At 35.6% G+C, this 23,179-nt stretch overlaps 1 protein-coding gene across 10 annotated transcripts in view; it reads left to right on the forward strand.

Moving 5' to 3' along the window:
• The window catches only part of PTPRK (protein tyrosine phosphatase receptor type K), a 586,903-nt gene that overhangs the window by 297,108 nt on the left and 266,616 nt on the right, over positions 1 to 23,179 (forward strand). For all 10 annotated transcript variants that reach the window (XM_044249247.1, XM_044249183.1, XM_044249202.1 and 7 more), the window contains exons 5-6: positions 1,155 to 1,270; positions 19,092 to 19,266. In XM_044249247.1, coding sequence (XP_044105182.1) covers positions 1,155 to 1,270; positions 19,092 to 19,266 — 291 coding nt within the window. The remainder of the gene's footprint in view (positions 1 to 1,154; positions 1,271 to 19,091; positions 19,267 to 23,179) is intronic.

Below are 23,179 nucleotides of genomic sequence, written 5' to 3' on the forward strand. Positions count from 1 at the left end.
TGTGATAAGTTCCCTGGTGGTGCTGCAGCTGCCGACTTTGAGTTCACGATTTGAGAACCACTGTTCTAGTTCAAGCATTTCCCTTTTTAAAGGCTACACCAAGACGAGGTGCTGCAGAAAGAGGTAGCGGGCAAGGGTCAAATAGGTGATTCCATTCAGTACATTCTAAGAAAAAGAGGAGCAAAATCATCTCATTCAAAGTTCGAGTTGGTTTGCTCATAAATTCTTCCAGTCCATTAGTATATGAGCGTGATGTTTTTGTCTACTGTTTACACTTACTGGAAGAGCAATGTAAAAGAAAGGCTCTCAGAAGTAAACAAATAAAAATAGGAATTAAGCACAGTGGCAGTTTTACTGTGATATAGTCCTCTATGAGCTTGCTTTTCCTTATTGAGGCTTAACTTTTCCTGTGTATGTTTACTTTCTTTCTGTTGAAAACATCAGTAAGCTTCAGTTTTAAAGGGTAATTGTAGAGAACACTAATTTGAGAGTTATATAAGTCATGTAGGTTTTGATTATAGTCATCAGTTTTTGTTGGTCTGATACTGCTTTAGGGTAACTTTCTTCCAACTATGAAGGAATAAGAAGTAGATTTAGCATCGGTGAAGCAGATATTTCATTTGAGAGAAACGAAAATATTCCCTTGTTCTTTGAAGTACTAGAGAATTACAGCTATTGAAAACAAATCTTTTTTTGATAGAGAGACGATCTCACTGGTTAAGTTGTAAATTAATAGTTTGACAACCATGTCTATGTCAGAATGTTAGATATTGTTGTATGTTTTCATTATACTTTTCTATTATGCTCTGATTTATGCCTGTTTGATTGATTCCTTTTCAGTGATTATTTGACCTCTTTTGCTTTCTTTGACGTGTCACTGTTTTATTATCACCCATACACAACATGCTCTGGCCAACCGTCAGCAGTAGTTATTGACTGCTGTCTCTGTATACAACAATGCTCTAGCAATTATCGGGGGGGGGGGAGAGGATTGTGAGTGGGGGTTGTATCTCATCACAAAGAAAACTCCATTTTCTTCCATATGGTATTCGTGTTGGCCAAAGGTAAAACTATTATCATTATTCTCTCGGGAAAAAGTAACATGGCATGTTTTCTTCATGTGAAAATAATATATTTCTTTTCTGCCTTCACAGATAAATCTCCTCATTTTCTCCGTCTGGGGGACGTGGAGGTCAATGCAGGGCAGAATGCTACATTTCAGTGTATTGCTACAGGGAGAGATGCTGTGCATAACAAGTTATGGCTGCAGGTAAGGCCAAGTGGACAGCTGAACCAACGGTTACACTTGATTTTTAAAAAATCACAGAGTACTGCTTCTGGTGTCATTCCTGTATGTGTGAGAGAGAGAGACAAGTTCTCTCGTGTAGGTTTGTTTTAATTGACAGCAGATTCATCTCAGATATTTCTGTTTTGAGAAGATGAATAAAGTAGATGATAGTACATAGTTAATAAATATTTGGGTTAGTTTTAGTGAAACCTGATGTTTCTCTAAAGTTATGTACGACTGTAAAAATAATTTTTTTTCTAAATCCATTCAAAGTAGGAAAAAATGAAAATTTCCTCATTTAATGTTTTGAAAACTCAACTTACAAGAGCATGTCACTTAAGTAGGAACTGTCATACTCTGGTACCTTTAAAAAAATAGTTTAAGAAACCTTTGGGAGTACTTCTGGAAATATGAATTGGAAGAGGGCCAATTAAATTTTTTTTAGAACTTTTGTGTACAAGGGTTAATCACAGATATGAGGTCAAGACATTTGCTTTGCACATATTAAATCCTCAGTAAATATGTATTTAATGAATTACAATTTAGCATATGTTGGAGAAATGTAAAGGGTACATCACAGAAAGCTTTGAAAGACTCAGAGATCATGTGCCATGTCTTCAGAGAGTATCTGCCAGTCCTCGAGCACTGGGGGTAGGGGCAGGAGGGGCAGAGAGCAGCACTAAAGTCAGGAGACTGGCCCAAGGAAAGATGACTGTTAAACTAAATATTTGAGGCTAGAACATATGTAATAATATTCCCTGAGCACTTCTTATTTTGGTGTGCTATTTGCATCAGAATGAAGGAAGGGATTTAATTGGTTAGAACTAAATTCCCAAGACTGTCAATAGGGACCAAAAGAGAAAAATCTTTGTAAGATTAGCATAGTTTTTTGGACATAGACCTCAGCATTCATTTTACCATCTTTTTAAAGAGGTGAAATTCGTGTTGGGGATAATCATTAGGTTGTGGGAGGTTGGGGTCATGATTATAATAAATGATTTTTTAAGTCATACCTAGTAGAGTATCTAATATTGTACTAGAGGTTATAAATTTCTTACCAAATCCTCATATCTCCTTTGATGTCATAACCCATATACTCATATAGACTTAATTATCACTATTTTTGTAATTCATTTGATTTGCAGGTATTGGGATATCATTCTGAATATGTGAAAAGGAAACGAAGCACCTATTTTTTTGTGTGTGTGATTAGGCTGATTTCCTCTATAGACATTGAAATACAAGATAATTGTTTATAGGGGTGGCTGGGTGGCTCAGTCCTTAAGCATCTGCCTTTGGCTCAGGTAATGATCCCAGGATCCTGGGATCGAGTCCCGCATCAGGCTCCCTGTTCAGCATGAAGCCTGTTTCTCCCTCTCCCGTTCCCCCTGCTTGTGTTCCCTCTCTTGCTATCTCTGTCTGTCAAATAAATATATAAAATCTTTAAAAAAAAAAAGCTATTATTTATAGAGAGGGTACTATATAATATGCAGCCATTTTATCAGCTAAACATGAAGTCGGAATCCCTCTTTCTCTCTCTCTCAGACTAAATAAACAATTTTTAGACATTTTTTCCTAATCAGTTAATTTTTCTTATTTAGGTGGGAACTTTAGTTGGCATTTGACTTTAGTTGTGATCCATACAGTCTTGTCTTGGAGAACTAGAGACTCTGTAGTCTGCCTCTGGTTTTATGCCCCAGGATTTAATGTGGCATTGAAATAAAAGGGTTTTGTGTACTCAGACACCAGCTGCCTTGTGGCAACAAAGACTTTCTGGCCCTGCTGGTCTGAGTGGGTTGCAGTCAAAATGCTGCTCATTTATTGTTTGTTTCCTACTTTGTGGATTGGCCTATTTCAGAATAGTTTTAAAAAATATTCCTTCTGTCATTTTTCAAAGAAAGATGAGAGATAAAAAATAATTCTGTTAAACATCTAATCTGCTTTCCTTTTCTCCTCTTCTTTACACATCCTAAGGTGAATTTGGGTATTTTTCTTCTGTTTTGACAGTGATCTTACCCAGTTCCTCAGCAGTTAACATATTTGCCTTATTGTTTAAAAAAGCTTTTCTACTTTCTCAGTAATACCACTTAAATTAACTTAAGTCATTCTTTTTAATCTATCTTCTTTGTGTTTAATATTGAAAACTATCCATTACTTAGTTGAGGGATATTTTCAAATGAATTGAGACTAGTTATTTTATATAAATGTATAGTGAGTCAGTCTGAATGTGGCCAGTGATTTAAAGTGGTAGAAATATAATAAAGCAGAAAGAATCTGGATTCCATAATGAATCTGCAAGTCAACTCATAAAAATTGATGTCAAGTCTTGTTTACTTGGTGCAGAATGACTACAAGAAATCAAGATGCCGAACTGTTACTTCTAACTTTAATTTGAAACTTTTAACCCTTCCAACCCACTTAAGTGTGTGTACTTAGAGAATTCATTGAACTATTGAGTCTATTTTATAGATAAGTTCCTTATCTATGAAAAGAGATGTGGGTAGAAAGTAAGATCCCTTCCAGCTATAAGACATTAAACTAGATCTTTGCATTATCTTTTAATGACCTGAGACATGGCCTTCATGACCTTATTGTTTGATGTAAGACTGTGAAATTGTTTATGTTACTCGTTTTGTATGGGTAACAATGGCCCCTGAAATTAACTACCATTGTGAGAACAGTTGCTGAAAATACCTGTGGACAGTACTGAGAATGTATTAGAAGCAACCCAAAATGAAAGGACGCTGCATCCTGTCACAGAAGTAATGGGGTAGTGGAGTAGCTGTTATACTTGCCATGGTAGGTGTCATTTAAAAATGGCAATCGATTTTTTATGTTTTTCAAATCACTTCCATTATACAGTATTTATGTCAGTTAATAAATGCTTAAATATGGGGTAAAACACCAAAGAACAGAAAAGCAGCCAAATATCTGTTATAAAGGAAAAATGATATACTACAAATACTTTAACCATAATACCTGATAGCATTTGACATTTAAAATAATTTATATATGGAGAGGTACCTGGGTAGTTTAGTCCTTTAAGCATCTGACTCTTGGTTTGGGCTCAGTTCATGATCTCAGGGTTGTGATATTGAGCCCATATCTGACTCTACGCCCAGTGAGGTGTCTGCTTAAAAATTCTCTCCCTCTGCCCCTCCCCTGCCCCCTCTTTTCTCTCCCTCTGTCTAAAATAAACAAACAAATAAATAAATAAAATAATTTATATATGGAAATACATTTAAAAAGATAAATCTCTCACTTACTATCTTTAGCTCACAATTGATTTGTCAGTCATTTTTTATTGTTTAAAATGACATACAAATTATTAGGTAAATTAAAAAAATAGAGTGCACAAAAGCAAACACTTGAGTTCCCCCAGCTAACCTTGGGTAATTCATAAGGTATATATCACAGTGGTTTTTGGATGTATCTTTAGGGAGTGTTCTTTCCTGTAAGATCTCAATATAATTACCGAGTCTAAACATTAGGTCATTCACTCTAGATATTTAGAAAACAATGACAAAATACATTACCTAAATTAACCTCCTTGTACAAGCTCAATGAACTAGGGATGCGTAAAACAACATGGATGACTGTTTTTAGAGGTCTGTTTAATGTCAAAAAGCTAGCGATATGGTAAAATTATGAGGTTTTTTGGGCCATAGCTTAAAATGGTGTGTTAAGCTCATTCTTGTTGGAAAAGGGACTTAGTTAGAATAAAGACTTTAGTCTCTTGTAGAGAATTTCCAAATTCCTTTTTGATCATAAAACTCAATGAAGTAGCATGCATTCCAGATATAAGCACAACATTTGTTGTCAGGTTAACGATTTGCAATTTTTTCCCCACATGAACAGATGTTTTCCAGTGCTTCCAACAAGTTTTAGAACTGTGCTGTTTTTTGATTTCAAAGAACCCTCATGGTAGGGAATTTGTGGATTATAAAATTAGGGCTTATGGTAAACATGGGTTATAGGAAATAAGATCACAAATGAAATTTTAATGTATAGTTTATATTGAAATAAAATAATAAAAAACCTGGTTATATTTTTTGAGAAGTGTCAGATAATTTTCTCACAGGAAAGAGAAAAGTTAGGTTATATATATTTTTTTAGGTTAAAAATGTTAGTCATGTCCTTTCATTGCAGTGTTTACTGATGAAGAATAAAGTGATGGTGGCAAAAAGTGAATATATAAGAAAATAACTAGCATGACACAATAGTTCCACTCCCATATTTACACAATAGAAATGTTTACACAATAGAAATAGACATTTACACAATAGAAATAAAGACATTTGTTCAGAAAATAATTTGTGTAAGAATGTTTAAAACAGCTTTATTCATAAAAACCAGTAATTGTAAGGAGACCCAATATCCATTAAGAGGAGAATGGGCAAACAATGTGTGGTTCATTCAAGCAATGGAATGTTACTCAGCAAGAACAAAGAATGAGGGCGCCTGGGTGGCTCAGTGGGTTAAGCCGCTGCCTTCAGCTCAGGTCATGATCTCAGGGTCCTGGGATCGAGTCCCGCATCGGGCTCTCTGCTCAGCAGGGAGCCTGCTTCCTCCTCTCTCTCTCTGCCTGCCTCTCTGCCTACTTGTGATCTGTCTCTGTCAAATAAATAAATAAATAAATCTTTAAAAAAAAAAAAAAAAAAAAGAACAAAGAATGAGTTACCAATGTGGATAAATCTCAGCAATAGTGTGTTTTTGGAAAGGGGATAGGTTAAAAAAAAAAAAAAAGTACCAGAAAAAATAAAGCTAAATTATGTGATAGAAATCAGAACAGTATTTGACTGTGGGTGATGAGGAGGGACTAGAAGTGAACAGGGGAAACTTCCTGAGGTCATGTACATGTCATGTATATTCACTGGAGTGTTGGGCCCATGGGTGCATATACATTTATTAGAAGTTAAGTTCCCTCCAATTCACTGTGTATGCAGTTTACCTCAATAATAAACGAGGCAAAGTGAGTATGTGGTACATTCTGGCATTACTAATCAAGCCATAGATGGCAATAGCCTATAAACATTTAGCTGCCTTTTGTCCATCTTGTCCATTTGAAGTTATTTGATTAGGTGTGAGGGTAATATATAATTAGTCTATGCTGAAATCCAGAGTGAAACATGTTCTGAGTATTCTGTTACCAGAACACGTTTTAAATTCTGAGGGTGTAAAAGAGTTGAAACAGGGTTGGACTGTAACTTATGACTTAGTGTTCTTTTATGAAGGTCCAGTATAAGTGGACACCTACATGGCAGATCAAATAGAGCCCACTGCTGGAACATCTGTCTGACCATATGCTTTGGCTTCAGGTTCAGTGTAGAAAGTAAAACACTAACGACTCCATCCATCATCACAGAGCTTGGCGGGCAGGCCTCATTGGATTGGACAGAGAAATTCAACAGTGGAGTTATTGAAAGTAGGGAATTGTGTGGGTAGATTTGGTGACACCATTTGTTTTGGTGAATTGAAAGGAGGCTGTTTAATGTGTGACTGATAATCCTATGCAGATTGCCATCAAAGCTGTGGCAATTGGGCCAATCTGTCAGTAATTGCCGCAGGTGCTGGCCCTATGCCTCCTCTGTGGGTCTGCCAAAACAGGAAAGTCAGCCATCACTTTGCACTTGGTAAGATTTGTCACCGCTAATGTAGTATGATAAAGCTAGTTTCTCAGCCAAAGGAAATGTCATTCCTTATGGAGCAATAGATAATTCAAGCAATGGATTGAGAGTAATAATTGGAGAGTAGAATTAGTAAAATGAAATGCAAATTGCTCTTAAAAAACAAAAACAAAAACAAAAAAACAACCAAAGAGAGGCCGACCTCTTGCAGTACCAGTTGTTGTCAGCTGAGGATTAATGGAAATGGGTGGTCTGAAACTTCTGGGCATACGGTGTTTTGTCTGTCCGGGGAGATGTCATGGTCTTCTTCCTGCACTGCAGGTGAATGGCATCATGCAAGCAGTGGAAATTAGATCACAGACATGGTATTTTACAAAATGAGTTAATTCGAAAGTACAAAAATTTTACCACATAGCCATTGCTCACAGAGCTCCCTCTAACGCTTCCATGCTATGGTATTTTTCCACGCCTATTTCTACTGTCCCGTGATGTGCCTGGATGTTTGTAGCATATTGCATTTCTACAAGAGATGTTACTATCCCTGATAGGATTTCCTTTTGAGAAAAAAATCTGGTAATTTTGTATTTATTATAATGAAGGAAAATTCTTGGAAGAAATTGATCTATGCCTAGAACAATCAAGTGTATGATGGGCAATTCATTGAAAACTACTTTGAGAGGAGTATTTCAGAACCTGATTGACTAAACATATGTGATTAGCATATATTGGATGCCATGAAAAGAAGAGGGGAAAAAAAAAAGGAAGGAGTTATAGTGAAAATTGTCCTACTGTCTGGACTTGGTGAAAGTCCTGACATTTTCTAAGTCATTGGCTTTAAGGGTGACTGACTCATGTCTAAAATATTAGACTAACCAAAGGCAGCTTATAATTACTAGGACAGTGAATAAAATTGAAGACATGATGTCAGAATGGCTAAAACAACATGGAATAGATGTATCTTGAGATTCATGGGAGAACAGATAAACTTCTTAAAATCTTAAATTATTGGGAATATTGAAGAGGGATTTAATTTGTTCTGTATAGGTTCTAAAGTAAAATACTAACTAATAGTTTGAAGCTCTGTGTTGAGAGATATAAGCTGATTATAAGAGAGAACTTTGTAATTGTAAGGCTGTTGAAACTTAGTATGAGCTCTTCCAGGAGGTAGTGAAACTACAATTAGTGGAAGTATCCAAGCATAATCTGGATAAGCACTTGCTAGAGCAGTTGAGTATATTTAAGCATGAAGCTGAATACATTTTAAGATCCCTTCAGCCCCGAGAATTGCTTCTGTAACTGAATAAGAAAAGATGATACAGAATCTAAGCACTAAACTGTTTGAGAGTTGAGAGAGGGCTGCATCGAATGGAATGTTTGGTGAGATCATTAAGGAAGATTTGATTGAGTCTTTGAAGGAGCTATAGGGCGTGAATAGCAAAGATACATGAACACTGTTATCACTGCAGGTTAGTGTATGTGTGTGGGTGGGATAGGAACATCAGGAGAAGGAGCTTCTTGAAGTGGAAGGTTCTCAATGAGAAGTGGAAGTAAAGACAGGTTTTTGGCAGGGTTGGGACTGGGCCCTGATGAAGACATAAACCAGAAGGGCCTGGGATTAGCCGGTCCTGGTGGAATCGAAAAATACATGAATAGCAAAGAAGGATAAATGAACAAGTACCAGTTGACAGAATTGGGGAGGATGTGAGTGAAATAATCAAGACAGCTTTCCAAATTTCCTCAGAAGTTTATATTTTAAAGCCAGTCAATGAGTTTGTTTTCTCATTTTCTGTTTTGGGACTGATTTTTCTATTAGATCCATCTGTTTCCTTTTTTTTTAAATTTTTCCTACGTTCATAATTGCATAGAAGTTATCTAGATATGAAAGTGAGTGAAAGGTGCGAGGACATTCCGCCTTCCTTTTGGCTCTTTTGAGCTTCAATAAAAGTTTGTCAAGACAGTTGGAAGCTTGTGGATGGTCCTGATATCCACTGGAAGGCTATTGGTGCTTTTAACCTTGGCTTCTTCTCTACCTTGTGGCTCACAGAAGAGAGTAATGTCCGAGGGCAGTGTTAACCACGTCTGTGGTGTTTCCCTGATTTCTTGTAAACTGATAAACAGTAGCATGCTATTTAATTCTAATTGTCTCTTTTTATTCTTACTTTAAGCAGTAGTGATTTTTTTTTCTGTGTATATGCTGATTTACAGTTATTTCTATTTTACTTGAGAGACCATGTACCATTTGGTAGCTAAGCTATCACTCTTGTCAGTCTGCTGCTTTTCCTCAGGACGTTGGTTTATTTGAGTTCAGGGCATTATATTCTTCCTTCATGGCTTCATACAAAGAATTATGGCTGTTGGTCTTGAAGTCAGATCATTGACTGAGTATCATGGATTGTAATGTTTATTTTTTATCTTTGGCATTTTGGGTGTGTATGTATGTAAATAGTGAACATCAGAACATTTAATCATGTTTAATGTTTTGGATTGTTAAATATCCCTGAGGTCATTTTGGTTGGCTTTCTGTGGCTTTCTATCATAAAGAGTTCAATGCCTTGAAGATAGAGTGCATTCTTCAATAATTTATAAACTCTTGGGTTTGTTGTCTGCAGATTACATAATTGATTATAAATGAATAATGTGTGGAAAATACTTTATCTTTCTTATCTATCCCTGGAGCATGACTGAAAGCCCGGCAGTCATAGAAGCTCAAGGATTTCTTCCTATCGATATCTATAAATAACAATTTACTGCTTTTTCTGTGCAAGAATAATGTACTCTTCTGCTGTTCCTAAAGCTGCCCTTCGGTGTGTTTTCTAAGTGTGTCACATCAAGCACTTTACAACTTTCCATTGACTTCCTGTGATCAGTGTTACAACATGGAGGCTCTGGTAGCAGGCTCGGTTGCTTCTTTATGAAAAGCAATCTGATATAAAAAATCTAATATTTGTAAAATCATTTTATGGTACAACAAAACATAGAAGATCACACAAAAGTAAGAACTATGACTTGATGAATTTTTATGAGGTACAAACCACACAGGACAAGAAAGGGACTTTGCCAGCCATCCTATGGGCTCCTTCCCAGGGTTCAGTCCCAGCCACATGTGAGCCAGCTCCCTACCACTTCAAATAATGGTTTTCCTCACTTCCAGCCCTTCTTTGTTTTTTCATAGATTTTTTTTTCACTTATATGTACATTCCTAAATACTCCAGATTAGTCTTATCTAATTTTTAAAATGGGTTTTTAAAGTGTCTTTTAATCTGTGGGGTTTGTCCTCTGTCCCTTTCTTTTCCTCACAGTTTGTCTATTGAGGAGGAACCCAGACCATTGACTTGTAGTTTTGCATAGTCATTTTACTGATTGCATATTAATGTCCTCTTTGATTTAACATGTTCTTCTGAATTTTTTGTAAATCGTCAGCCACATCCAGAGTTAAGTTTGATCCTTTGGAATGCTAGAGATGGTGCCTGGTATGATGACAGGAGGCACAAAATGTCTCTTTCTACCCCCTCCCCCTGCCCTTTTTTTTGTTTTCTTCATAATCATTGATGCTTAATGCCTGTATTCATTGTTCAGGCTGTAAATTGTGATATTCTAATTCTATTATTTATTTTGTACTATTACCTATTTTGTATTTAGTTTAGTTAAAGAAGAAAAACTTCTCATCTACCTTTCTCTACCCAGTAGCATACTTCATTAAGGAAAGAGGGGATAAAGACTCAAATCTTTGTTTTAGCTCTTGATTGTCAATATAATGAGTTGATCCCTTATCATCTCCAAAGGTGACTGATTTCTTCTTCTGAACTTGTGGACTTAAACTTGTTTAATTGACTTCAGTTTGTTGTAATTATTACTATTATTATTACTATTAAAACTCGAGCTGCCCCATCTTTGGCTAATGAGAACCTCTTCAAGTTGGCTTCAGAGTTCTTTTGATATGACTTCAGTAGTTTTTGGTAGTTTCCTGCTGTCTGATATTGTGAGATGTTCCTTCCTTCTTTTGTACATTTTCTTCTCCAGACCCAGTGCGCTGGTTTGTTTTAGTGAGATCGTGTATTTCAGGACCATGATGTGGATGCTGAAGGGTACTCATTTTGTTAGACCTTTTCAGTGAACAGAACTAAGGTAAAATTCATATTTAAAGATAAGCTCTCTATGAGTTCTTCTTTATATTTCAACCTCAAGCCTAAAGATTTTCACCTAATGTTTTCTCTATTACAATTTGTCAGTTATGGCTCCTTTTTTCCATCCTACTATTCTTTAGTCTCAGTGACACAGGGAAATAGAGAATTCAAATACTCCATAATTCCTCGTTTTTAATCTGATGTCATTTTTAATACTTCCACCACGTAACTTGTAGCATGTAACTATTGCATACTGTCTTCTCTCTCATGTAGCCCTTATTTACTTAGTTCTTCAGTAACTATGTTCTTAATGATCACCATCTTCTTATATCTCATGTTTTCCCAGTTTCTTTGATTGTTTAAAAGTCATTTTCTAGAAAAATGGTTCAGGAGTAGCACATGGAATTAATACTCCTGAGTTCTTGAATGTTGATTATATGTGAACTTGATAGATTTTTTTGTGCCCTTGATCCTTTTTTTAAAGATCTTATTTATTTGAGAGAGAGAGAGAGGGGGGGGGAGAGAGCATGAGCAGGAGCATGAGCAGGGGGAGGAGAGGGAAAGAATCTTAAGCAGACTCTGTGCTGAGCATGAGCCTGACATAGGGCTTGATCTCACAACTGTGAGATCATGACCTGAGTTGAAATCAAGAGTGGGATGCTTAACTGACTGAGCCACTGAGGCGTTCCTGTACCCTTCTTAAGTCAGTTGCAGGATATAAAATCCTTTGTTCACATTTTCCTTCCTTGAGTAACTTTAATATGTTATTTCATTTTGTTCTGGCATAAAGCTTTGTTATCAAAGTCCGAGAATATTTGTTTCCTTACAAGTCATATGTCTGCTTTTTCTAGATATTCAAAGGATTTTTTCCTGTTTTTTTTTTTTTTAAAGATTCTAATTTTATCAGACTGTCTATTGTTGTGAGTCATTCTAGTTTACTGTTCTCAGGTATGTGTTGTGTTCTTCCATTGTGTATTTTTAAAACTTTTTTTAAATTTTCAGAAGGTACGTTTAATTATTAATTAATTAATTAATTAATTTTTAAAAAAGACGTTATTTATTTATTTGACAGACAGAGATCACAAATAGGCGTAGAGGCAGACAGAGAGGGAGAAAGGAGGAAGCAGGCTCGCCACTGAGCAGAGAACCTGATGTGGGGCTTGATCCCAGGACCCTGAGATCACACGAGTCCATACAAAAGCAAGGAAACAAAAAAAAGTATGAAAATAACGTTATTTTCGTACTTTTTTTTGTTTCCTTGTGAAAATAATATTATTTTCATACTTTTTTTGTTTCCTTGCTTTTGTATGGACTCGTGTGATCTCTGTGTTTGATCTTCTTTGCATTTCATCATTAATAGTCATTTTCTCTGGAATCTTTTTTGTTCTTTTTAAGTTAAAAGTCTCTTTTTTCCCCACATTCTCTTTTGCTTAAGACATCATCTGTTGATTTTATTTACTCTAGTTAATCATATTTCTGAAGTGACATTTTTCTTTCATTTCCAATTTTTCTTGAGTTCCGTCATCTTATGAATTTTATTAATTCAAATTTATATTATTTTTTCATGTCATGAATCATTTTTTTAATATGTTTTAACATAGTTTGAAATATTAAGTTTCAGTTTTGATCTGTTTTGTGGGCATATTTTCCTGACTTACTTTCAGAGACTCTGAGGTTTATATTCTGCTCCTTATTCTATTTTAAACTTATGATAACTTTATGTTGGACTTGATCTTGATACTTTTAAGTTGTCCATTTTTATGTGAATTGTGTTGTCTTGAAATTTTAAAATGAGATATGGAGTTCAGGGAAACTTTCTTGATTTCAAGAATCCCTCTTTTGTTCTTGTGAGTTATGTTTAAAAATATGGCCACTTGCTTTCTGGGATTTCTTGGTTTTGTTCTCATCTAAACTCTGTCTGGACCTTTTCGTTCCATACTTCCTCTTGTTGTTTTGTCTGATTTTATGTGGCAGATTCAGAAAATTAAAATTATCCCACTGCCACCAAGTTACCAGAATCTCTCAGGTGTAGTGCTTTAATTGTATTGGTCTCTTTGCTCTACTCAACTTCCCTTTTACTCTGAATGGTACAGTTTATAGTTGTAAAGTCACATGCTTTGTATTTTCCATTTTCTCCAACACAGTTTGATGCAACCAGCCAATACCATTATTTATATTCCTTAGTTTGTCTAAAATGTTTTAAGGTCACAAATGCATGGTCACCCAGAAATTTATCTTATATAGGTATTTGTTAGAAATATCTAATGGTAATATTTTGCATCTCTTTACTACATCATGCTATGGACTAGCAATGTCTTCTTTATTACTGGCAAAATAGTTACTATCTAATCACATTTAGAGAACCAATTCTAGAAAACAGAACCAAACCAGATCGGAAAACTCAGTCTTAAAAAATTTGTTCTCCCAGAAGCATTTCTGGTAACAAAATCATCTGTATCAGTCAATGCTCAGACACGAAAAGCATAGGTATATGTGTGTATATACACACCCACTTTGTTTTTTGTTTTTGTTTTTGTTTAAATCCTAAAGGATTTATTACAAGGAATTGGTTTATATGATTGTGGGGCTGGCAAGGCAAGTCTGAAGTCTGCAGTTCAAATCATCGGAGGGGCAAGCTGGTGTCCTCAGGCACAAACTCAAGCTGCTGTTTATAGGTGGAGTTTCTTCGACTTCAGGGGGAGCCTTTGCTCTGCTTTTAAACCATTTTAACTAACTGAATCAAGTCCATCCAGATCATCTAGGATAATCTCCCTTACTTAGTGTCAATTGGTTATAGACTTCACTTCCATCTCCAGAATCCCTTCACCTGGACACCTACTTCGATTAAATAACTTGGGACTATAGCATAGACAAGTTGATTATCCAAAGATCACCACAGTTATTAAATGTGTTATTTGCTTAGATAATGTGTTGATTATTTTCTTCATTATATTGCTATTATCAGGATTTGCAATGAGAACTTTTGTACAAGTAGTCTCATTAATATTCTCAACATCTGTGTTGAATAGCAGGTACAAATAGATACCCCCAGTTTTAGATAAAAAGATGGAGATGTGAGAAATACTGAGAATTGTGAAGCTACTAAATGGTTGTTTCAAAATGGAACTTAGGTATCATCTTCCATCCAGTGGGGTTCAGTGCACTTTCTCATGCTCTCTGTGTTGCCCCTCATACTGCAATGCTGTAAAGACACCTATGCTTCATAGGCTAAAACTCTTTTTCTTGTTTAATAGCTGAATTTACATTTTATTGCACTTGGGTAGTGATTGATTCTAGGAATTTGTTATCCCCAGCACATTTTTACCCTGCTTTTTAAAAATCAGAATTATATATGCCACCTCTCTTTTTTTTCTGGTCAACTGTCTTTCATCGTGTTCAGCCCTTTCATTGCCAAATAGTAAATATGTTGGCCAACTTAGTATTATCATTTTAGTGCAGTTTTCCTAGAACACTGTGTTCTTATTAAATGTTTGATCTGTTGAAATAAATATAATAATTTCTAGTGGCTATCAATAAGTGCTTTTCTCAAAACAGTAACATGTTTCTAATCTTAGAAATGTCTAGATTTCTAAGCCTTTAATTTTGCCATAAAACCTTTTGTGTTTCTAAAATTTTTGGTTTAATTGTTCAATAACGATAATGATATAATAATAATAATAATAATAATAATTGCTGCTGATGAGAAAGAAAAAACATTCATATGGTAGACAAGCCTTGGTAAGGAACCCTCAGTTCCTTGGCAGTAATTTGGTTGGATTATTGTATGATTCACTTCAACCTTACTTAATCATATTGTGCAAATTTACTTTGGGTTTAGTTTTGGACAAAAGGGCAAGTACCGACAAATCATATGCCACCCTCTTAGTCCTCTTAATGTATTCACTAGGAACCTAAATACCAAATGTAGGGAAACAGTCTATTAACAGTGTTCTGACTCAAGAGGATGGAGGGATCATATATCATCATGTGCCCAAGAAAGACAGTGAAAAATAAATAAAACGATAAATGCAGTTTAATATTTTCTTCAAGCCAACAGAGTGAAATAATCCCCACAAGTATTCTAAGAACCACATTATTTAATTTTAAATTAAATTGGATTAATTCTGTTCCTCAAGCTTTGAAAAGAAAAGCTGAGATAAACTATATCGTGTTTTAACTGTACCTTATTAACTGTAAGGAGCTCTAGCTGAAAATAATATAAAACCAGGTGTATTTTGTCCTTTAATAGGAAGTCCAGAGACAAGGGGGCTCCAGAAGTTCTTGATACCATTTCAGACACTTGATCAAGAACCTGATTCTGTCTTCATCCCTGAGGTGCCATCCTCAGTGTGTCCACTTCCCTCACATTGGGTTCTCTCACATTGACAAGTCTGCTCTTCCAGCTTTAGGCATAACATGGAGAAAAAGAAAAGAGGACCCACTGTGTCTTCTCTAGAACTGTGAAAAAAACCTTTCTGGGAGTGAATTGGCCTGTTTTTGTAGAATCTCATTAGCCAGAATCAGAGCACACACCCATTTTTATAGCTCTCACTATGATTAGGAGTAAGACCTCCCTGATTGTTTTCTGCCCGTGTGTTTCAAGCTGTAATGCCTTGGTGCGTAACCTAGGGATCTATGAAAATGTAGATTCTGATTCAGTATGTCTAGAGTGATCTCTAGGCTTAGGGTTAGGTCTCCTAACAATTTGACAGGGGATTCTGATGCTGGTGGTCTGTGGACCACACTTGGAATAGCAAGGGGTTTGATCGATAACTTGGCTATTATAGATGTTGAGAATTTACCAATATTATCGCTACACTACTTTAAGCCAGGAATTGAACTTGTCAAGTAAACACTGCATATGGCCTGCATGAGGAAGCTTACTTAGTTAAACAGAGTAGTGTAATACTCAGGGGCTTTAATGACAAGTCTCAGCAACCTGTACGGGAAACATAGCAAATAAGAAAGCATGGAGAGCATATGAGAATTGGGGGAGAGAAAAAGGCCAAGTATTGGGATAGAATCCTTTGATCATATAATTTTGTGGTTTGTTTCTCAGCATTTCTCAAAGTTGGGGATATTTGCAGTGGTAAAATCATATAAAAAACTTAAAACAGGATAAAGAGCCTGGAACTGAAGAATGTAAAAGCAGAAAACTATATGCAAACACTACTGCATAAGGGAGAAATTTAACACTACTTCTTTCTTCCTTCATAGGGCTGTGTATTAAGCTAAATTGATAGCTTGTAGTCAGGCGAAGACCTATTATTTTGGATTAGAAAAGAAAAGTTATCATTATTTTTGACTTCTGAAATGTACATGTCCTCATTTACTACTTTTAACTGTAATGCATTACTGGAAGCTTAGTAAATAATGCAATGTCTAGTATAGTAGATTATATTTCTCACTAGTACAATGCTTTGACCAAGGCTTTACAGCAAATAATCAATTCATTGGAGTGGACCTAGAATATAAATGGAAAAAAGAAAAAAGCAGCTTTGGTTTAGTTTAGAGGAAATACTGCTAGATTTTGTGTCAAAACCTGGTTTTGAGTTTTAATCCTGCTACTGAGAGGCCACATAACACATTTCTAATCTATCTGAATCTGGATTTTATGATCTTTAAATGGAAATAACTATCACAGAGGTTTTTTTGAGAGAGCAGTGGCAGCACCAAGATGATAGCCTATATATCATCAGGTACATGGAGGCATTTATTAAATGATTATTGAAGATCAGGCTGAATATTATGAGGGCATAATGGTATGACGAATGGTTATTGTTATTTCAAGAGGTAAATAGCATGTATGTCTCCTATGCTTTTTAATTATATAAACAATGTATATCCTATGTAGGCATATATATTTTGTACTTATGTTAATATTTTAATGAACACAAATATAGATATAATGTAATGTAATCAGCTTTGTGTACTCCTTAAACAGGCACCTCTATATAATATAAGCATTTTCTCTACATTATTATCCAGGAGAATGATCAGAGATCTTGGTGCAAAAATTCATGGAATAGGTGGGTAAGGAAAGAGTTATTTAAAAAGCTGAATGCATAGAATATGGTAAAATTGTAGTTGGGACTTTGTGTCCTTAGGTATATATGTATGTGTATGCATACCCATACATGACTATGTACTACACAGTATGCACAGACAAATCGTTTCGGATGTGGAGAAAAATGATTACAGATACAGTGATTTTAGGATTTAAAAAATTACTTAAGTAATAGAATGATCCCTTTATTATTTACTCTTTAAAAAACACAAAGTGTCGTAGCCATGAAAAAATTACAGAAAACAGTAAGATGACCACAAATGTACCCACCAAATTTAAAAGAAGTTGAAGTTTACATTTTTATTTCATACACTAAGTTTTGTTAAAGAATTTTATTTGAGATTTTAACATGTGTATGTGTATTTCACATAAACGAGATAAGGGGCTGGTTGTGATGGCTATTGCTGATTTTTCAGTACTTTTAGGAGCCAAATGATATTACATTGGTAATTTGAAAGTGGCCACAGTGAGACTGTTGACACCATAGAAACTGAGATATGATACAAATCAACACTTTATATTTTTGGTTACGAATGAGCTGTTCAGCATTTTACCAGCACACTGCTGGCCTTAGCTTGCCTAAACTTCTATATTTTATTTTATTGGATGGCCAAATCTCAGTCTATTCAGGAAAATTTGGATCTTTCCCATATTGAACTGTTCCTATATTGAAACGATTCTGAGTTCAACATTCTTGTACAATATCTCCATGATCACATATGCAAAAGTGATTCAGATGTAGAAAGTAGACGTGAATTACTGGATGCTAGGCTATGTCCATCTTCAGATTTTCTAGAGAATAACAAATTATCTTTTAAAGTGACTGTAGTATTTTATACTTCCATTAGTAATCTTAGGGGGTTTGTTTCCTACAGCTCGAGTACGAGATGATTTTTAAGTAGTATGAAAGGATACCAGAGGCACTTGACGTTTCACCAACAAGAGATGAGGTCGAGGATCATGACCAGTTCTTTCTCATAGTTATGACTCTTCTTTGCCCTTTATGCTATCTTTGACATATAGACATTTTAAAATTAAGGTTGAGGATCTCTTTTCATGGTTATTAGACATATACATTTTTCCTTTTTATAGCCTGTCCACTTTTTGATAGGGTTGTTTGTCTTTTTTCTTATTGAACTGTAGAAGATCTTTACATACCCTGGCTATTTATCTTTTGATGGATTATTTCCATGACAAATATCTTATCGCAGTTGGTAGCTTGTTTTTTTCACTTTATTTATGTTGTCTTTCAACATATAGAAGTTATAAATTTTATTATAGTTGAATTTTTCAGTCATTTCTTTTATAGCTTACACTTACTGGTATTGTGCAAGGTACCCTGATGTTGTAAATAGGCTTTTCAGTATTTCATTTTGAAAGTTGACAGATATGCTATTAACATTTAGGTTCTTTTGATTACTTCTCTTAAACGGTATAAATTGGCTGTCATTAATGCCAAAGAGATAAAGTTTGCAAAGAAGAGAGATTTTGGTTTGACTCTAAATTATTCATGAGTATTTTATTGTCATTCTGTGGCTGGTCACATGCTACACTTTTAGAATACAAAGATGCATTGGGCATGCTCTTGGTCTTCTCATGGGACAAACCTATTATATAGCACATGCAGTATAGAATAAGGGCTAAAGGAAGCTCCCATATGTATACTTTGGGAGAAGGAGGGCAGTGAATTATATGCCCTGGGGCCATTAACTCTTGTGTTAATTCATATGCTGTGAGCTAATAACAATTTTATGGAAAATAGTAGTAATCTATAATGTCAGTGCTATACCCCTAAAGGATACCAGTGTTTATTTCCATGCTTTTTTTGGGTTGAATGACACTGGAAGAGATTTGTGGAACTACATAGACATTTTCCTCCTAATTTAGAAACAAGAATAATGTATCACAGATATTGGTTGCTAAGGTGCTTTAGATTTATGGAAATGTTAAGAACCTGTTTTTTAAAGATTGGTTTCTGCTTGCAGAGACGAAATGGAGAAGATATACCAGTAGCCCAGACTAAGAACATCAATCACAGAAGATTTGCTGCTTCCTTTAGATTGCAGGAAGTGACAAAAACTGACCAGGATTTGTATCGCTGTGTAACTCAGTCAGAACGAGGCTCCGGTGTGTCCAATTTTGCTCAACTCATTGTAAGAGGTAAAGTCACTTTCACTTAATGAAATTGCTTGACTTGGTTAAAACAAAGTGACCTTGTAGAGATTTTGATTGATTTTTAAACCTGCTGCTCTTCATTTCAAGTCACCAAGAAATTATATTATATAAAAGTTCTGCTAATATGTGACTCTTGATCTCAGGGTCATGAGTTCAAGCCCCACATTGGGTACAGAGATTACATAAATAAATAAAACTTAAAAAAACAAGTTCTGCTAATGTCTTAAGGTAAAGTAATACTGTTGTACATTTGTCAAACAAAGTTTCAACAAGTGTTTTCCTTAGAAAGGAATTTATTTTAAAAAACTCTAATAGGGCTACCCATGTAGAACACTTTATTCCATATTGCAACCACCTAGTTTTGCATTTTAATTTTAGATGTGCTTTTCCTGTTTAAAATAGCTCCACAGGGATGCCTGAGTAGCTCTGTAGGTTAAGCCTTTGGCTCAGGTCATGATCCCAGGGTCTCGGGGTCGAGTACCACATCAGGCTCCTTGCTTAGCAGTGAACCTGCTTTTTCCTTTACCTCTGCCTGCTGCTTCTCTGCTTGTGCTCTCTCTAACAACTAAATAAATACAACCCTAAAAAAATAATAAATAAAATAAAATAGATCCACAGATACCACCTTTGTTCTTTAAAGCATAGTGATCATGAGGTCAAGGTCAGAGTTTCTGTCCCCATTGAGAACTGTAAATTTTAACAGTCTCAAAACCCAGTGGTGGTGGATGTTCACCAATTCTGGCCTCCTAGAGAATCTTAGAAAGTTAGACTTGCTAAGTGGTTTTAGCTTAGCTTGACAAGTGCAAGTACACAGCGTGTATTAAATTCATTCAAAATTTACTGCATCCCTGATATTATGAAACATATAAACCATTCTAATTTGTGGAGATAAAATCATAAATAAAATATAATGTCCCTGACCTCGTAGAGCTTAACACTGAGGTGCATTAGGCACACTGTATAGAAAAATATTGAAAATATATCAAATTATAGTATATGCCATGAAGAAAAATAAACACTCAAAATGACGGTGATTAATTTTTTAATTATTTTTAATTATTTTTAATTATTTTTGTGATTAATATTTTTGTTAGGGTGGTTTGGAAGACCTTTTTGAGAGGGGGCGGTTGAGCTGAACCCTTAAAAATGAGGAATCGGGCACCTGGGTGACTCAGTCAGCTAAGCCTCTGCCTTCAGCTCAGATCATGATCCCAGGTCCCTGGTATCAAGTCCCCACATAAGGCCCCCTGCTCAGCGGAAAGTCTGCTTCTCTGCCCCTCACCTGGCTCCTGTGCATTCTCTCTCTTGCTCACTCTCTTTCTCTCTTAAGATCTTAAAAATAAATAAATAAATAAATATGAGGAACCTATTTCCTATGGGAAAATTTAGAGGAAATACAGCTGTTGAAAAGACTCCAGCATCAATCAATAATGACACAAATGAAAATAATTATAAACCACCGAAGTCTCCCCAAGTTTAGGAGTTCCTAACAAGAATGTCTAACCTGAACTGAGATTTATCTGAGACATCAAGGCAAGAACCTTGTGAGTGAGTTTTCTTTGAGATAGACTCTGAAGGTTGAGAACCCTTGTCCAGGTGAGGGGTGTGGATGTGGGGACAGGGATAAGAGAAATAAATGCAGAAGTGCCAGCAGAGAACAAGGCATATGTCAAGGCCCAGAGGCTAGAAGGAGAACATGAGAGACATTCATATTCAAGTTAATCTATTTGAAATGCTTGTCATCGAATGTCTTTTACATACATTCTTTCATTTTAAGATTTACTTGATTTTAATACTTTAACCTTTAATGCTTTAGAGAGAAGAAAATTAAAATTCAGACTATTTGATAGTAGCCCAGAGCCACAAAAATCTAATAATTGACTGGACCAGAGTTTAACCCTGTAATTCTTGAGTCCGGATGCTGGGCTTCTTCTTCTCCAACACAGCTTTATCTCACATTATCACAATTAAATAATGCCACTAGCCATTTGTAATGCTTTTTGTCTTGAGAGATCCTATAGATCATTTTTTTTTAAGTTTATCTTTGTGGACTGGATACGAGTCTGTATTAAATAAGACCTCTCTTGTGTCTCCAGAGTTAGCTCATATCATCTGCTTAAGTTCATGAAAGCACAGTCCCAGTTAATTCAATAATGTGAAGATAGCATAGTATTTAAGTGTTCAGTGCCCAGGCAAGTTGAAGGCAGAGAGTCAATTTTTATGTCCGTAGATTCTGTATACTCCTCTCTCTCAAGCCTGTTGCAGCCTCTTTCCACCTGAGCCTGCTTTGAAGAGCCTGAAGGTGTCCTTAGGTGGTCTTCAGAGTGATCAATATGCTCTGGGGAGAGGAGGTTGGGTGTGTTCACTGATCTGTATGGTCGCCTGGGCATTTGGTGTGCAGCTGCTGAAAATCTGGTGGCCTTTCTTGGAACAGCTAGAGTGCTTTTGAATACTGTAGTTGTTTATATGTGTGTGTCTGTCTGTCTGCATGTGCTTATGTCTGTGTGTATATATATGTCTGTATACTTACGTACATACATATCCTTTTTTTGAGGAAGTGGTCTTGCGGTGTATTCAACAGTTTATAGAAAACAGGGTTGAAGCTTCTGTCCAGGCGCTCCCTTTTAAAAGATACATTTCCATTTCTCATATAGCCGTTTTATGTTTGTGTATTTTCAAAGAGATTTGTTTTGGCATTACCAGATCTCTCTTGTTGATCTGAATCAAAAAGTAGATTTTATTGGAGCACCAGGGTGGCTCAGTCTGTTGAACGTCTGCCTTTGCCTTCTATTCAGGTCATGATCCCGGAGTCCTGGGGTTGAGCCCCACCTGGGGCTCCCTGCTTAGCGGAGACACTGCTTCTTGCTCTCACTCTGCTGCTTCCCCAGTTTGTGCTGTCTCTATCTCTGTCAATAAATAAGTAAAATCTTAAAAAAAAAAAAAGTAGAATTTATCATTTTATCAAAGCTTGGTTTTCTTTACCTGGAGACAAATGTATTATGGCTGCTCTGGGAGGGTTACTTGTGGAATAAATATTTCAGTAAGACTTATAAATGGAGAATCTTTGGATTTCATAGAAAAGTTTAACTTTTTTTCCTTTTTAAAGTTCTGCCATTTAACCTACATTTTGATTCAGATTTTATATGGTACTTAGTTGGTTATAAAATACAATGGTGCTTTGAATCTTGCTATCCAGAGTCCACCAACATTTTAGAAACATATTTTGATCATTTTGGCAGTTTTATTTTCTTTTCAACATATTTTAGGTTGTTATATACCGAATACTTACAGGTGATACTTTGCTTGTTGTTTTATTTGAAAATGAATATGAAGGAATATATTTTCTTTTTTGTCTAGATAACCACCAAATAAATATTGTTAACTAAAAACCCACCCTTTGGGGTCGGCTGTAGTGGTGTTAAAACAGTGCTGAGAATTAACTATGGTGACAGGTCCTGACTCTCATTGGCAGTTTTAAAACTGACATCCTGTTACATCCATACTAAAGATGGTAATTTTAAAGGAAATTTTTGGGGCAGTGATATGAATAGTCTTTAATAAGAGCTGGCATAGTATTGCCTGTTGTCAAAAATGACCCAAGGGTAAGAGTTTATTAGTGCATTTTCTCCTAAACTGAAAGTGACAGGGCATGCTTAAGGCTCTTTTGCTACTGTTTGTTACAAATGAAAATTTCACTGCAAAATTCTCCTGTTGAAGAGTATTGATCTCTCTGTTCCCACAGCCAGAAGAAGAAGAAAAAAATAGTATGCTGAAACAGAATTTACTTTGTCATGACTTTAGCATTGCTTCCAGATCATTTTGAGTAATGATAATGTCTTCAGCTTGTGGAAGCCAATCTTTATTGACAAAAAGTTTTTACAGAGATGAGATGAAGAGT

The sequence above is a fragment of the Neovison vison genome, chromosome 1 (genome assembly GCF_020171115.1).
Source record: "Neovison vison isolate M4711 chromosome 1, ASM_NN_V1, whole genome shotgun sequence".
Lineage (NCBI taxonomy): Eukaryota > Metazoa > Chordata > Mammalia > Carnivora > Mustelidae > Neogale > Neogale vison.